Source organism: Hypomesus nipponensis, chromosome 2 (genome assembly GCF_054491055.1).
Source record: "Hypomesus nipponensis isolate SF chromosome 2, ASM5449105v1, whole genome shotgun sequence".
Taxonomy (NCBI): domain Eukaryota; kingdom Metazoa; phylum Chordata; class Actinopteri; order Osmeriformes; family Osmeridae; genus Hypomesus; species Hypomesus nipponensis.
Genome location: NC_140362.1, coordinates 18,036,937 through 18,051,121, shown reverse-complemented (window position 1 = coordinate 18,051,121; position 14,185 = coordinate 18,036,937). Strand labels below are relative to the sequence as shown.

At 41.2% G+C, this 14,185-nt stretch overlaps 3 protein-coding genes across 5 annotated transcripts; 2 read left to right on the top strand and 1 right to left on the bottom strand.

The window, feature by feature from the left end:
- The first annotated feature begins 239 nt into the window (after nucleotides 1-239).
- On the top strand, nucleotides 240-2,104 carry s100a1 (S100 calcium binding protein A1). The gene is made up of 3 exons (XM_084709316.1): nucleotides 240-386; nucleotides 1,438-1,600; nucleotides 1,795-2,104. Exons 2-3 carry the CDS (start codon nucleotides 1,460-1,462, stop codon nucleotides 1,942-1,944), a joined length of 291 nt encoding a protein of 96 aa, XP_084565442.1. The 5' UTR covers nucleotides 240-386; nucleotides 1,438-1,459; the 3' UTR covers nucleotides 1,945-2,104.
- A 153-nt stretch (nucleotides 2,105-2,257) lies between these two features.
- On the bottom strand, nucleotides 2,258-5,751 carry mettl25b (methyltransferase like 25B). The gene is made up of 8 exons (XM_084709269.1): nucleotides 5,586-5,751; nucleotides 5,325-5,443; nucleotides 5,003-5,216; nucleotides 4,842-4,904; nucleotides 4,579-4,713; nucleotides 3,510-4,444; nucleotides 3,129-3,313; nucleotides 2,258-2,960 (listed from the first exon to the last, which is right to left on the bottom strand). Exons 1-8 carry the CDS (start codon nucleotides 5,685-5,687, stop codon nucleotides 2,833-2,835), a joined length of 1,881 nt encoding a protein of 626 aa, XP_084565395.1. The 5' UTR covers nucleotides 5,688-5,751; the 3' UTR covers nucleotides 2,258-2,832.
- isg20l2 (interferon stimulated exonuclease gene 20-like 2) lies at nucleotides 5,749-8,916 on the top strand. Of its 3 annotated transcripts, none has more exons than XM_084709294.1 (5): nucleotides 5,749-5,870; nucleotides 6,185-6,324; nucleotides 6,893-7,735; nucleotides 8,023-8,223; nucleotides 8,526-8,916. In XM_084709294.1, the coding sequence occupies exons 3-5, from the start codon at nucleotides 7,049-7,051 to the stop codon at nucleotides 8,628-8,630; spliced, it is 993 nt and encodes a 330-aa protein (XP_084565420.1). In that variant the 5' UTR covers nucleotides 5,749-5,870; nucleotides 6,185-6,324; nucleotides 6,893-7,048; the 3' UTR covers nucleotides 8,631-8,916. The 3 variants fall into 3 exon arrangements, with proteins under 3 accessions (XP_084565420.1, XP_084565430.1, XP_084565434.1); XM_084709304.1 differs by having other exon boundaries at nucleotides 5,754-5,870; nucleotides 6,209-6,324; XM_084709308.1 differs by having other exon boundaries at nucleotides 5,757-6,324; nucleotides 8,023-8,041; nucleotides 8,152-8,223.
- Nucleotides 8,917-14,185: the final 5,269 nt, after the last annotated feature.

The following is a 14,185-nucleotide window of genomic DNA, read 5'->3' as shown; positions in this document are numbered from 1 at the left end:
TTCATGTTTTGAAATTAAATCTGCATGTAGGTTTATTGTTTTAGATATTATGCTCTAAATGTTGGCGTGAAACTGTCCGAATAATTGTTTTGATAGGGAACCAGTTGTGTTGATTAGTTCTCAGGCAGTGTCAGCAGTTTCAGAGGTCAACTAATGTTGTTATCTGTAGCAGTAGTGAAGACAGACTACGTCGATCATTTCGTCTGAATTCTATCATTGCCTTAAAAGGCAGAGTTACTTAGCTGCATGTGCAGTATCAGTACCGTTTGGGCTGGGGGGAGGCGCCTGATTTTGATTCATTCACACAGGTGGTAAACGGCCGGGCCGCCATAAAACAGCTGAGATGAGGTGTTGTTTGAAGTCGCATCTTTGTCTTCGTCGTTGAGGTGAGTGAAAATGCGAGTTACTCGTGTGACATTTTGAATTTTCTGAAAGTTTGTCAGACATGCAGCCTTAAGGAGACGACGTCGTTGAGAGGAAAACATTTAACGCTAATAATTTCTCTCAAAAAACTTTGATAGACGATGGTCATTGATTTGAAGTTGTTAAACTTGTGTTGTAACGCCAGTTAGTTGGTGACCCTCATATGCTATGTTATACAATCGGAGTTTTAGATATTCTAATGAATTGCATTAAAGTCTAGTGCATCAAGTTGAATTTTATTTTTCCTCAGTTCAAGTTACCCAAATTAATGGCACAACATGCAATATATTTGAGTTCTCCAATCGTTTAATGTATTGCAAAATGAAGGTTAGCACATGGCGAGCTGCAATTGTAAGCATCAAACATTTGCCCTTCTCCTATAGAGCTTCAGTTACATAAGGATGGCAACACTTGTCTCCCCTTTCTCTCACACACGGGAGCCTATTGTGCATTATTCATGTGACAATGTCTCACATTAAGAAGAAAATTCAACAGCCTGTCATGGGAAACCATCCATAATCTGAGACACTTGATCTTGAAGGAAAGGGTTAATCTTGGTACCAAGAAAAGCAGGATCAGCCAGTCTCGTATGCAAGAAGACCTTACTAAATGTTTACTGTGTTTTCATCTGCAACCAGTAACTGCATCCCTTTTCTTGTGATGGTGAATCCTATGTCAAAAGGACTTGTGTAGGGAAATGTCCAGTTACAGCCCTGCACCTACACGTCACCTAGGCTTACAGGACACCACATTTTAGGTTCTTGTCCTCACTAATTGCAGATACAAGCCATTGTAACTGTCAGTGAGTGGAGAGTTAAGATGTAGCCTACCACTTTTTGGATACAGTCAGATGCCAATTTAAAATTGGGATGGTTATTCTCTTTGTAGTTCCTCAATGGATTGCATCAGGATGTAGGATTCTGGATTTGAATATCCAGTTGAAGTTTGAATTTGTGTCGATAAGGAGTTAACAATTTGCTAACTGAACTGTTCAATCTCTAACATGTTTCCCAGGTATTCGTATACAAAACTTGACATGGGTTCCAAACTTGAGAGTGCAATGGAAGGCCTCATAACAGTGTTTCATTCCTACTCTTCAAAAGAGGGGGACAAATACAAGCTGAGCAAAGCAGAATTGAAGAGTCTGTTGCAAGGAGAACTTGGTGACTTTCTGGCAGTAAGTTTTGATTTGTGGGGCATGGTTTGTTGGCCTTTTTTTGCTCTGCATGAGGCTCCTATCTTAACTGTTGAGGGCAAGAATTAAGGATGAGATGGCTGCTGTTGTGAAGAATTCACAGGCTTTTCATGGGAACTCACATTTAGACTTGCAACAATCATGGCGTATGAATATAATACTTTATTTCCACTCAGGCCAGTAAGGACCCATTGGTGGTGGAGAAGATAATGACGGACCTGGATGAGAACCGTGATGGTGAAGTTGACTTCCAAGAATTTGTGGTCTTGGTTGCTGCACTAACTGTGGCCTGTAATGAATTCTTTGTGGAGAGCATGAAGGAATGAGTGCTGAAAGCAGCAGTGAGGTGGCTTTTTACTACTCATTTCCCTTTTACTGAATCAAGAATACCTGCAAATCTCTATACCAAGTTAAGATGTCACTTTCTCTGCTTTTGACGGTTTCAAATATTTATGGGACAAATTAAAATTCACAAATGTAATACCACTTCTAGACTTGCTGTCATTTCAACATGCCATTACGCATTCAGTTTCTAGATGACGTCCTGATCAAATCAAAGATGTCACAGAATTTATCATAGCAGTGTGTTAATTTGAGCCATAATTCTACCTGGGTATGCCAATTGTTGGTATTTTATCTGTTACTGCTGTGACCTCTTAGAATATGCCCAGCCACAAACTGCAAATCTTGACCACAATCCAACACATGCACGTGCCTCCCATACAAAGGAGTAAGTGCATGTGTTAGATCCTGTGTCTTCATTAATACAAGTGGGCCACGGTGCATTCAGCAGGAACAAAAGCTTCTAAAGGCTTAAAACACAGTAGTCTCAAGCCACCTAATACTACACATAATGGCTGGATGCTTCCTTAATTATGTAACAGTCACTTGTCTTTCAGTAATTTGACTTGGCAAATCCCAACACATGGAAACTCCAGTAACAAACCCTTGTGATGGTCTTAATAATGTGTTAACAAGCATTGGTTTATTTAAATATGTACACTGTACAGAAATGTCTAAGTCTTGCACATTACAAATCCTAACAACCCCTGACTGATGTTACCAAATTAAAAAAAATGGTTGAATTCCAAAGCATTTAATCTTACCACTTTGTCTGTTTTTATAGCCGTTTGTAAGGTCCTTGGGCCAATGGTTTTGTCTCTGTTCTCAGGGGGATGAGAAGGCCCACAGCCATTATCAAAACCAAACAAGTTTTAAAAATGTCCTGGGTTAGGAAGGTTTTTGGTTTTTCCTTGGTCCCTTTTGGGCTTCAGTGCTACCAGTACCAGGTTTCGGGGTGAGAACACAGGGTCAAACACTGGCACCAGTTGACTTTCAATACCTAAAGGGGGGAGACAAATACTAATTTGTCAATGCAATGATTATAGTAATCGACAGTGGAACACATTAAAAGCAAGGGAGGTTTCCAAAAATGAAAGTTATCTAAATCTATCATTTCAGTAATTGTTCTCAAGTCCTTGGTAACAATTCAATCTAATGATGTCCTTACCTTGCTCCTGCAGAAATATCATCCTGTCCAGTAGAACCAGCGTCTCCACCACTGGTGCCAGCAACAGCGCCAGGCTGAAATACACCACCACCCTGTCCTGCTGCTTCAGCATGGCCTCCACCTTACCAGTGTCCAAGGGCAGGTCGGCAGGCAGGCCCACCCGAGGTAGCCCCAGTCGGGCATACCTGTAAGCACAGGGAAGGAGAGGGACCAGGGGCCATTATGGATAGACTATTAGGTCTGAATTAGTGTCTAGGTCATGGATAATCTTTAAAAAGGTAATGAATACATTAAAAAAGGAAGTACAGTTGTCTTCTAGAAAGAAATACAACTGTCACATGTAGAGGTACAGACTGTATTGATTACTGTACAGACACTCACTCGTGGAAGGGTAATTGGTGTGACTTCTTAATGGTCTGGATTCCCGCTCTGCGCATGTCAGGCTTTATCCCCCGGATCACTGACTCTAAAACTGCCCGGTAACAGTGCGTCTTTAATAAACTGCTGTCCTCCCTCAGCCTCTGCATGTAGTCCTCAATAGCATGACATGCCCCCTCTCGTGACTTGTAAGACAACTGGTGTCCTGGCAATCCCTGCAGCCAAGAGCTCATTGGGTATCCAAATTCACAATGTGTGACCTCATTGGTAAGTGTAGAAGAAAGGGGAGGGGCTATGAGTCCAGGTGGGGTGGGCTTCTCTTTGGTGGTGATTTTCATGTAGCAGCATGCCACTGAGGTAATGCCACGTACGTGAGGGCAGTTGGCAAAGTGTCGCAGAAGGGTGGCACTAAGATCTCCACAGGAATGGAGACCGGTTAGGACAAAGTCTGGGTGCCCGGGCTCATTTTCTCTGGGGCAGACAACTGCTCCAGGAGGTAATTCCTCTTCATACATGGGGTGGGCATATGGGTAGCTATCTGCACATAGTTCCTTTCCGGCTTCCATCTTGCAAAAACGTTTTGGAGAAGATGACGACATTGACTGGCATTCTGATTCCTGAGCATTTTTTGACATGGTATTGTGGATTGCATAGCTAGTATTTAACATCCTATCATCGTCGTTCTCCAGTGACAATGGTGTCTGGTCTGAGTCTGAATTGGCTGCCGACAGAGGTTGATCTCCATGTAAATGTTTCTGTTCAGGAACAAACATGGACTCCCATTGACTTTTCTTGAAGGTTGCACCTATGTGATCCTCAGCAACACAATCACTAAATCCAAGCTGCTTGATGAAAACCTCCCATGATTCCTTGGGGTTGATCCAGCCTGTCACATGGCTAGGTGAGGGGCCAGGAACAGAATGCAGGAGAGAGCTGTTCTGGAAGAGATGATGCATTTGAAAACAGGAGCAAACCACAAAACATGCACTGCATCCCTGCATTAGTCAAGCAAAACAATTACATTTTCAATTAACTAAACTTATCTGGGAAACATGGCATTCAGCAAAACAACCTTTTTCTTCTCTTTTTCCAACGTGCACTGTAGCTGTCCATCAAATTTGGACGCCATGGCAACCAGTGTAGCGTCAGCCTCAATCCCAGTCACAGAAATGCCAAGGCCAAACGACAGAAAACGAGACAGATGACCCTAAAAAGAACAGAGGGAAGGGACACCATCATTGTACAGACAACTGTATAACGATTTAGGAGTGGTGTGATAATGCGTCATATTTCTTTTGGATTTGCAACCCAATTGATTAATGTAGATTACATTACCTGCCCAGAACCAACATCCACAACACGCATGCATCCTGTCACGTCACATATTTGCTTCACCAACTGCAAAGAGAAAGAGTTGTCAAACAGATATAATGGAATTGCTAATACAGAAAGAAAGAATATGCAAAGAATAAACAATAACATCTAAAATGTCTTACCGTGCCCAGTCTGCGTATCTCATGCTGCTTCTTTGGTTTGACATGTTTCCTAAATATGTGTCCCAACAATGAGCTTTGACTCTGGTTCTCTTGAAATTCCTCTGGCTTCAAGGTGCCAACTTCTTTTGTGGTCGACCGGGGCATCCTAGGAAATGCCAGAGTGTGCGCTGTGGCCCGGAACGCCATGAGCGAAAGAGGCCACACTGAAGGATAGCTGAAATAAAGCAAGATCATTTTTAACCTACCATCGCTAGCAACCAAAAACGCACTCTGTATACAGTAGACTATGAATGCTACAAGGTTTACACATCCAGCAGCCTACCTTCTATGTACATTACTTCTGTCAAGTAAAAGGTCTGATATTTGTGGTGGTGATAAGTCGCAGAGGGCCTGCTGCCAGTTTGTAGGCAACGTTTCCCACAGCTCCTCACTGAAGAACTCCTGCAGAAAGAATACAGTAGTCTCCGTTATGTTGTAGCACTAACGTTTGCACAACGAAGTTCTGAAGACACCACAAAACCTCGTTTGATAATACAGTGTGTTCACAACATTTCTTAATTTGTGTTAATCAGAGTTAACGTACGATTATGTAGGAGTCTGATATGTGCTTGTATAGCGATAGAAAAGTAATGAGATTCCTCGACAGCTCTTTTGTCTGGATTGTTGAAAGTGTCGGTGAGCTCATCCCGGCCTCGGACGTAGCTTTGTCATCAACTGTGTCGCCACGCAACGTGACACTTATTAACACTACTCATGAGTTTATTTCATCGTTTCAGACGACGTTTGAGAAATAACTTCAAACACCCGTTTCTTCATCTATGGGATGTGTAACGGCGGTTGGTGCATTACCGCCACCTTTTGGGTTGGAGTGAGTTGTTGCAGAGACAGACGTGTATCTTCCACATTCTATTTTAGCTCCACATTGTGTCAAGTGTGTATTCCTCCAAAGGGAACTGTTGTGGGGATTGGTTGTGTAGGATTGGTCGTGTTTATTACAGTCCAGCGACGCCCACAGATATTGGGATTGATTTCATTTAATGTCAACCATTTAGATTTATTGTTTGCTGTCAGGATGTTAAGTTTATTTAAGCAAATATGACAAACGGTGCTTTTCAACGACAACATTAGCTACCTATCGTGCCTGTAAGGACACTTGGTTGTGGAGAATAACAATGCTTGTAGGCCGTGATTGTCTTCACACTCCAGCACAGTAGGTGGCGATGTACATTACAGTTGGATGCGTTCCGCCAGTCAGAACCCAAAGAAGAAGAAGGATCACATCGGAAAAAGATACATTTAGCGTGGGTTCTCTCTGTTCATAGGCAAGTACGGTCTTTTTCGTATCTAAATAAACTTTTAACATATTTATTTGATGTAGCACTAAGATATTCAGTGTAATTATAATGAACCTCATGATGAGTTATGTGAAGCAACATGGATTGTTTCAAGCAGGGATGTGCAAATATCACTGATACAGAGATTTGACATTCATTAACCGTGTCTTTTCTCAGTGAATACGTACTGTACAGGAATAAGCCAAGTTAGTCAGCTACTGTACTGTACTACAGCAGAATTCTTTGTTGCTGATACATCATATGTAGCCTACCTAACGTGGCAAGTAGCTAGCTATATTTCGAACTACAGTCAGGTGCTTTTGTTTTTCGGTGTTGTGCCGAAATCGGTGACCCATCGAAAACTGTGACCAGGGGGTGGTTCTAACGGATTGCCACACTGTTCAGCAAATGTTAAGGTTAAGGTTAGGTTTGATGTTCGGAATCGAACATTCACCGTTTTCGATAGGTCACTGATTTCGGCACATGTTTGTTAATCACGGCGTAGCTACTAGAATTGTAACATTGTGCTTTATCATGTTTGTAACTTTTCCTTCAGGTTGCTATTACTTCCATACAAACGGATGATGATATGGACTGGAGATGAGTTTACTCCTTTTTATGACCCCCATTCATCTTGTTTGTTGATTTATTTAGCATATGCTGATCTTACCGAGCCTAAATACTACATGCCTTAGTATATATACCCTCCAACATGTCAGATATAAAAGTAAACATAAACTTTGAAAGCAATGGTGGGAGCAGGGCATCAGCAGGGAAAAACAAAAACCTCAAAAGAAAGCAATACATAAAGGGAAAGGATTACTTTCAGAACAAGCGGAACCAGTACCTTCATGAAAAAGGGCATAACCATCTGGGAAAGCAACCTTGTCCTAATGGGGCGAAGCCTACACACAAATCTCTACCCAGTGCCAAACACAACAAAAGTTCATCTCACAGGACCAGTGCGGTTCCCGCTGTCAATCCTACCCTGAAACCTGCCGCGTCCTCAAGTAGCTCAGCACCTTTGACCATCACTGTGAAGAACACTGCCAAACAAGAGCAATCAAGCAAATCGGTTGTCTTCACTAAAACCATCACCCCAGGTCTCTCGCCTTCAGCATCGAGGAGCCATACGCACTCTGCCCATGTCTCTGATGGGTCCGCACCATTCGGAAACCCCCTAAAGTACGTTGCCATGGACTGTGAGATGGTGGGCACGGGACCTAAGGGTCGCAACAGTGAGCTGGCACGCTGCAGTATTGTCTCCTACGATGGAGACGTGATATATGACAAGTACATCAAGCCCGGCAATCCGGTCACTGACTTTCGCACCCGGTGGAGTGGCATCACCTGGTCACACATGGCTAAAGCCATAACCTTCAAAGAAGCCAAGAAGGAGGTAAGCGACCAAATTTCAAATGCAGACGATTTGAAATGTGGTGACACATTCATGACAAACCAACACCTGCTGTATTTACTTCTTCATAATTGTTTAAGCAGATTGGAACTGTATGAAAAGGCTTCCATTTCTATGATGTTGCCTCTAGTCAAAAATAGTATCAGTATATCACTTGCATCGTAGAAATGGTAGGTACTATTAAGTTAGTAGCAAACAGCAACATAATAGTCATAGCAACTTATAATATCTTCTATAACAGTTTTTGCTTCTGTCTTATAACCCTGTAGATACTGAAGATCCTTGCAGGTAAGGTGGTGATAGGACATGCCATCCACAATGATTTTAAGGCGCTGAGTTATGGTCATCCAGCCCGCATGACGAGGGACACTTCCCACATCCCCCTTCTCAACAAGAAGGCTGGGTTTCCAGAGAAAGGGTGTGCCTCTCTGAAAAGACTTACCAAGGCATTGTTCAACCGGGACATTCAGGTAAGGAAATGTTAACCAATTAAATGGGATTGTGAGAAATTAGCCTATACTCTACACAGCATGCATTCTACTGTTTACATTTGAGTTTTCTCAACTATAGTGCATTATAAGGCCACCAATATATTTTTTTACGTAATGGTTTACATACTGTCTCTTCAAATTAAAGATGCTCCTATAGATGTGTACTTTGCTCTTAAAACATGCTTAGCTGAATAGGAACAGGACAAAACATGTCCTTGATTTGCAGGCTGACTGTGTGCTGTGCTGTTGAATGTAAGTAGGAATGGCTCTTGTTTCCTCAGACTGGGAGAAAAGGACATTCTTCGGTGGAGGACGCCAAAGCCACGATGGAGCTGTACAAAGTTGTGGAGGTGGAGTGGGAGAGGACCTTAGCGTCCAAACCATAGAAGATGGGAGCGTGTTTTGGCATTTTAAACTGGCTAAATATAAACAATGAAGAACGTTTCATGTTTTTAGGGACTGTGTGTGATTTACCAGGTCTTCCATGGGTCTATCGGGCATATGTATCACATTTTCCATTGAAATACCGCTGCCTTGATTCTCAGGGATGGCAGCTGTGCTTCATGCAGTACATGTAGTCTGACTATTTCTCACAAGGTGGCAGTCATGGTGGTAGGATTGTGACTTGATGTGATGTCAGCATGTTTAAATGTTGGAACTGTTTGGAGATAATGGTTTACAATGTTTCATTATTCTACTTCTTGTTAAGTTGAACATCCATTTACAAGAGTAAAGAGTTTTTTTTTAAAACTAAAGTAAAGTGTTTTTTTCTCTAAAGTAAGAGTAAACAATATATTTTCCATAGTTTAGTACGTAAGTAAGACACATTTACTTTCCACACACATTTTGGTATATTGATGTTGGTCACCAATGTGACTTATTGAGACTCCAAGAGAGGTCTTGAGTGCCTTAATGTTACCAATATAATAGTGGAGTGTTTAGGTTTTGCAAACTACTGCTATGAGAAAATAGACTAAAGTAGAAATATTTACAGATTTTCTTTTGTTCAAGCAGACTTAACATAGTTCCGAGACTATGGAACTGCACATTTTTGTTGCTGGAGGAAATGACTGTGTCAGCTTAGCCTTCACAGAGGTTCTCTCTGTTGCTGTCTGGTTTGGCTACCTTTCTATTGACCAAACAGGAAACCAAAACCACTGTTTCACCAGTGATGTTGCTGAAACACCTGATGGCTAAATCCAGAAAATAACATCTACTTGCCAGAGCGCACTTGTGGTTCTGAGATGGCAGATCCTTTCTGGTTCCAACCATTATCAGGTAACATTACATAGCCTGCCCCACAAACATTTTGTTAGTATCATCTGTTGGATTTACAATTTTTGTATATAATCCAATCTAGTCCTTCACATGAAAACAATTACATAGTAAAAAACAAAATTGGCTTAAATGAGTAAAAAAAAGTGCTGTAGTAAAACCACCAGTCTTGAAGATGAGCTCATTGTCACCCCTACAGGTGGGTGGCAGCCTGCACTCATGAACACAGTCTGCTTAGCATCCATGTTGACTGTCCCACCCATGCCTATATGTTAAATTCCTCCCCAGCCCGCCACTCGACCACGGCTGTCAACTAGGCAAGGCTATGTACAAAGCCGTATTCACCCAAGGCCTCTTGCTCCACACTCCTCCACTACACCCTGTTCCCTGTCCATTCGTTCCTGACATCAAGCCACTAAAATAGTTACAGGTGGCCAATGTCCACCCTCTGTCCACAAGCGGTCAGCATTGCAAGCATAAGTCATGGCTGACGTCTTGTCACGGCCTCAAGATTTCCATATTACTGCTGTGTCATCGAGTCTCTTTTATCTCTTTCATCTCAGACCTTCAATGGGCCCAATAGCCGACTTTTTCTTGGGTCCTATGGGACCTATGGGCAGTTTCATGGGTTTTTCAGAAAAATATCCATTGTGCATCCAACTGTGATGAGTCCTGGCTGTTCGTAACAGGGTTGATAACAAATATTCCAAGGAACCCAAGCATGTGATGAAATCCATGTCTTAAAACTACCAGATTAGGTATGCCCAAGTAATATCTTTGTTCACCAGTAAGTAATGAGGATAATTATATATAATTAATCACTTTTGACCACGATTTTACTGCAGCCTATGTTTTAAATAGATACAAACTGATCTATTCAGTGGCCATTTTATGTCAGACGATTAAATTAATCACGTGTCTGATAAACAGTTTATTCCTCACACAAAAAAATCTTGAAACTGCTCATTAGGCTACAGGGATTTAGGTATCTTGTTTAGTCATTTTAAGCACTTTTGCATTATTGCATCATTTAAATCCAATTATTGGAATAGGCTCGATCAAGACTGGTTTCAATAACTGGAAATATGATGCAGTTAGTGACATCAAGGATTTCCTCCCATTCACATAGGGAACTGTAAGCCAAAAACTAGAACATGATAAAAATGTACGACAGATAGAACTGATTAATGAGTGGAATTTATATTTCGTTGTTTCATTGAATTAAATTGTAAATTTCAATTTAACGTGTGTACAGTAACACCGTATGGGTTCGTTGTCGGTGTCTTAGTTCCTCTCCTCAGCAACATCTTTGTCTTACTCTCCACTGGGGATGCTATCCAAAGTCAGTGGTAATGACTCCACCTGAATAACGTCATTTGTAGATTTTAGGTCTATGTATAGTTGTTAGTAAATATTTTTAAAGAAGTATAATTATATACTAGTTGCATTTCTTACGTGTCTAGGTGCATGCTATTGATTTGCCCATACTATTAAATTATCACCCAACCCACTTTCCTTCCATCATCGAAAACTGCACGTTGAAAGTGCGGGAACAAAGAAGAAAGTGGGCTGTGCACTTTTTCCCCAGCGTTGCTTAATTTCTTCCCCCCCTCCTTATTCCAATTCCTTTTTTACCTTGTCCTATGCACTTACACTTGTGGACGGAGCTTAATTCCATCTTTCACATTCAGGACGCATGGTATACCCTCCTGACAACTCGTTTTGTCAATTGGCTCTTTTCTAGAAAACATTATTAAAAGAGACCGCACCTGTCAAGCGTGGACCTCAAACAAGGCAAAACAAATTGGAATCGTTTTAGGAATAAGGTGAGTGAACTGGATTAATATCATTTTGGCGCATTGCCCTTGATCACTACAGCTGTCACGTTGGTTAGCTAATTAATGCTGTACAAAAAAGTTATGCTTGTTAGATCAGAATAATATATCAAGCCAAATATTTATTGTTTCCTTAGTTGCTTACTTGTAAAATATATATTTTTATAGCTTTTGAGTAGAGTAGCTATACTTAAATTCCTGACTAGTTATAGGCTACTACAATATGCACACAATTACGATTCCATACATAAATATACAGCCAACTTTGGAGATTAAAAACATGTATCCTTTATTTGTAATAGGTGTTTACTCAAAAACAGACTTAGATAAACTTGTATATTAAACCTTTACCCTGAAATATCAGCAAGTATCTTAAATTAAATGAATGAAATTCAAATGCTTGTATGCATCTTCTTGTTGAGTGTGCAGATAGCATCGTACATTTTAACAGTTGTCTCAGTGGGAGCGAAAGACAGACTGCACCTGCTACAGTATTGTGTAATGTTTCTCTCCAAACTGATTTTGTGATGTGTACTTGTGAAGACCAAGTATAACATATGGGTCATGGAATGTACAGTACTGATCTCTTTGCTGGCTAAATGGACATCCTGTGACATGAACCACTGTATATTTCCTTAAGCAGGTATTTTCTAAAAAAGAAATGCAGATCACTGAACTGAGCATTACAACCTTAATTTCCTCTTTAAGTAGAAAATACTGTCAATTGGATAACTGTTGGCAACTAACTGTGAAAATGCACATACATGGGGCTATAATATGTGGGGGGAAACTGTAAGATGCTCACATTAAACTTTTTAGAATGATGGTCATAATGAAGTTATGCATAGATTAAACCTATATATGGACTCATCAATACTTATCATGCTTTGAGAAACATGCCGTGAATAGTCTTCTTGGATTTGTGAATGAACATTGTGCCACAGTAGTGCTTAATAAATACATTTGTGATGAGTCGTGACTGAGCATATACTGCAAGCTGACCTATGAGAGCTCCATCCATCAATCTCAGCTTGATACTTGGTCAACAAGTTGTGCACTTGTACAGGAAAAAGTGGACCTTCGTTTATTCTTGGCTCAGACATTTGTATTTGCGTGTGAAAGAATCCTCCCTCTAACCTTTACACCCTCATACTCAGTTAGGCCCCTCTAGATGTACCCATCGCTTTACCTTCTGTAGGCAAGGTGTCAGCTACAGTATGAGCATTGTTTGGGGTGGGGTGACATCATGTGACATGTATAACCTCTTAAAATTGGGGAGTCAGATGGCTGAGCGGTGAGGGAGTTGGGCTGGTAATCAGAAGGTTGCCGGATCGATTCCTCGCCGTGCTAAAATGACATTGTGTCCTTGGGCAAGGCACTTCACCCTACTTGCCTCTGTACTGTAAGTCGCTCTGGATAAGAGTGTCTGTTAAATGACTAAATGTAAAATGGATGCTTGCCTGGTGAGGAGGAAAAAATAGCAACATGATAAAAGTAGCAATATATAGGTGGATTATTTCACTGTCAGAGATCACTTTTATTGGCAATTCATATAGGTATGCACACATACATATTGTACATGAGAAACAGACCATGTAATGCCGATGTTATACTATTAATTGAGTCAATTAATATGTTTACACTCTAATGTGATTTGCAAATGACAGCACATATGTTTCTGAGATATTTATGAGGTTGACTGATGCCATTAGCTTCATTGAACTGAAAAAGTGGGACTGCCAGCTAGTGGCTAACTCCTGATACTTGAGTTAGCTCCCCTCTTTCTCACACAAGTCAGACTCTGTCTAAGAACCAGCCTAGCAGTTAATGACTTAGCCATGTTCCTCACGTTCGGCTGCATCCTACCCACCGGAGGTGAACTGCTGAATCATACCAAAGCATCCCTCTGACTGACTTCTTCTCAATGCACTCTCGGTGCACTCTGAACAGTTCATGTCTCTATTCTTTAAGAATGTTCTCCTTTCCTCCTCTTTCTAGTCCCTTGCTTCCTGTCAGCTTGTGTCTGTAAGAGGGGAATGGGTTGCCCCTGGAAATGGGCAGACAGAGTCATTTGAGGTGATGCAAGGCAGGATTGGAGGGTAGATGTGGCATTGGGGGTGGTACGAGCACAAGGCAGGGGACTCGAGGACTTACGGGTAGCTTTGTTGCCAATGGCGGAAAAGGGAGACGAAAGCGGGTCAAATATTTTCTTTCAGTTTTCAGAGAGCAAGTGTTCTTGTTTGATACACCTCAGTGACGGAAAGAAACTCAAGCCTGTCAAGTAATCCAATAGTTTATCTGTTGAATTGCAAACACCAGTAGCCTCGAATTAATCATTTATAAAATGAAATAAGGTACATGTATTCCAAAAATGAATATTTATCACTATATCTATGGCTGTAGTTCCACCAGTCTGAAATTACCTTTCTTGGCAGGCAAACAGCCATGCTTTTCCTTCCACAGCTCTGCTGCCTTTTACCTATTTCTGCCTATCCACATAAAAAACTAGACTTTTACTTGAAATTCATTATATGAAATGAAGTAATCAATTGTGAGAATTCTGACTCACAGTGCATTGGGTTTGCTGCATGACGTTCCGGTTTATTCTCCGTTAACCAATAGACTTAGTGGAGGGCTCTGTTTACTGGAATACAATGGTCTGTTCACTGCTCAGCAGTTGAAATCTAGGATCCTCTCAGATCAGGCCAAAAACTGTGTCAGTATGACTGTGATTTTTTTGAAAGAACTGGTTCTGTTGTTTGATTTAAAGGATTGGAATTCACATTCAGGTCACTTAAAAGCGTGTTTTAATGGTCTAGCAGTTGAGTTGC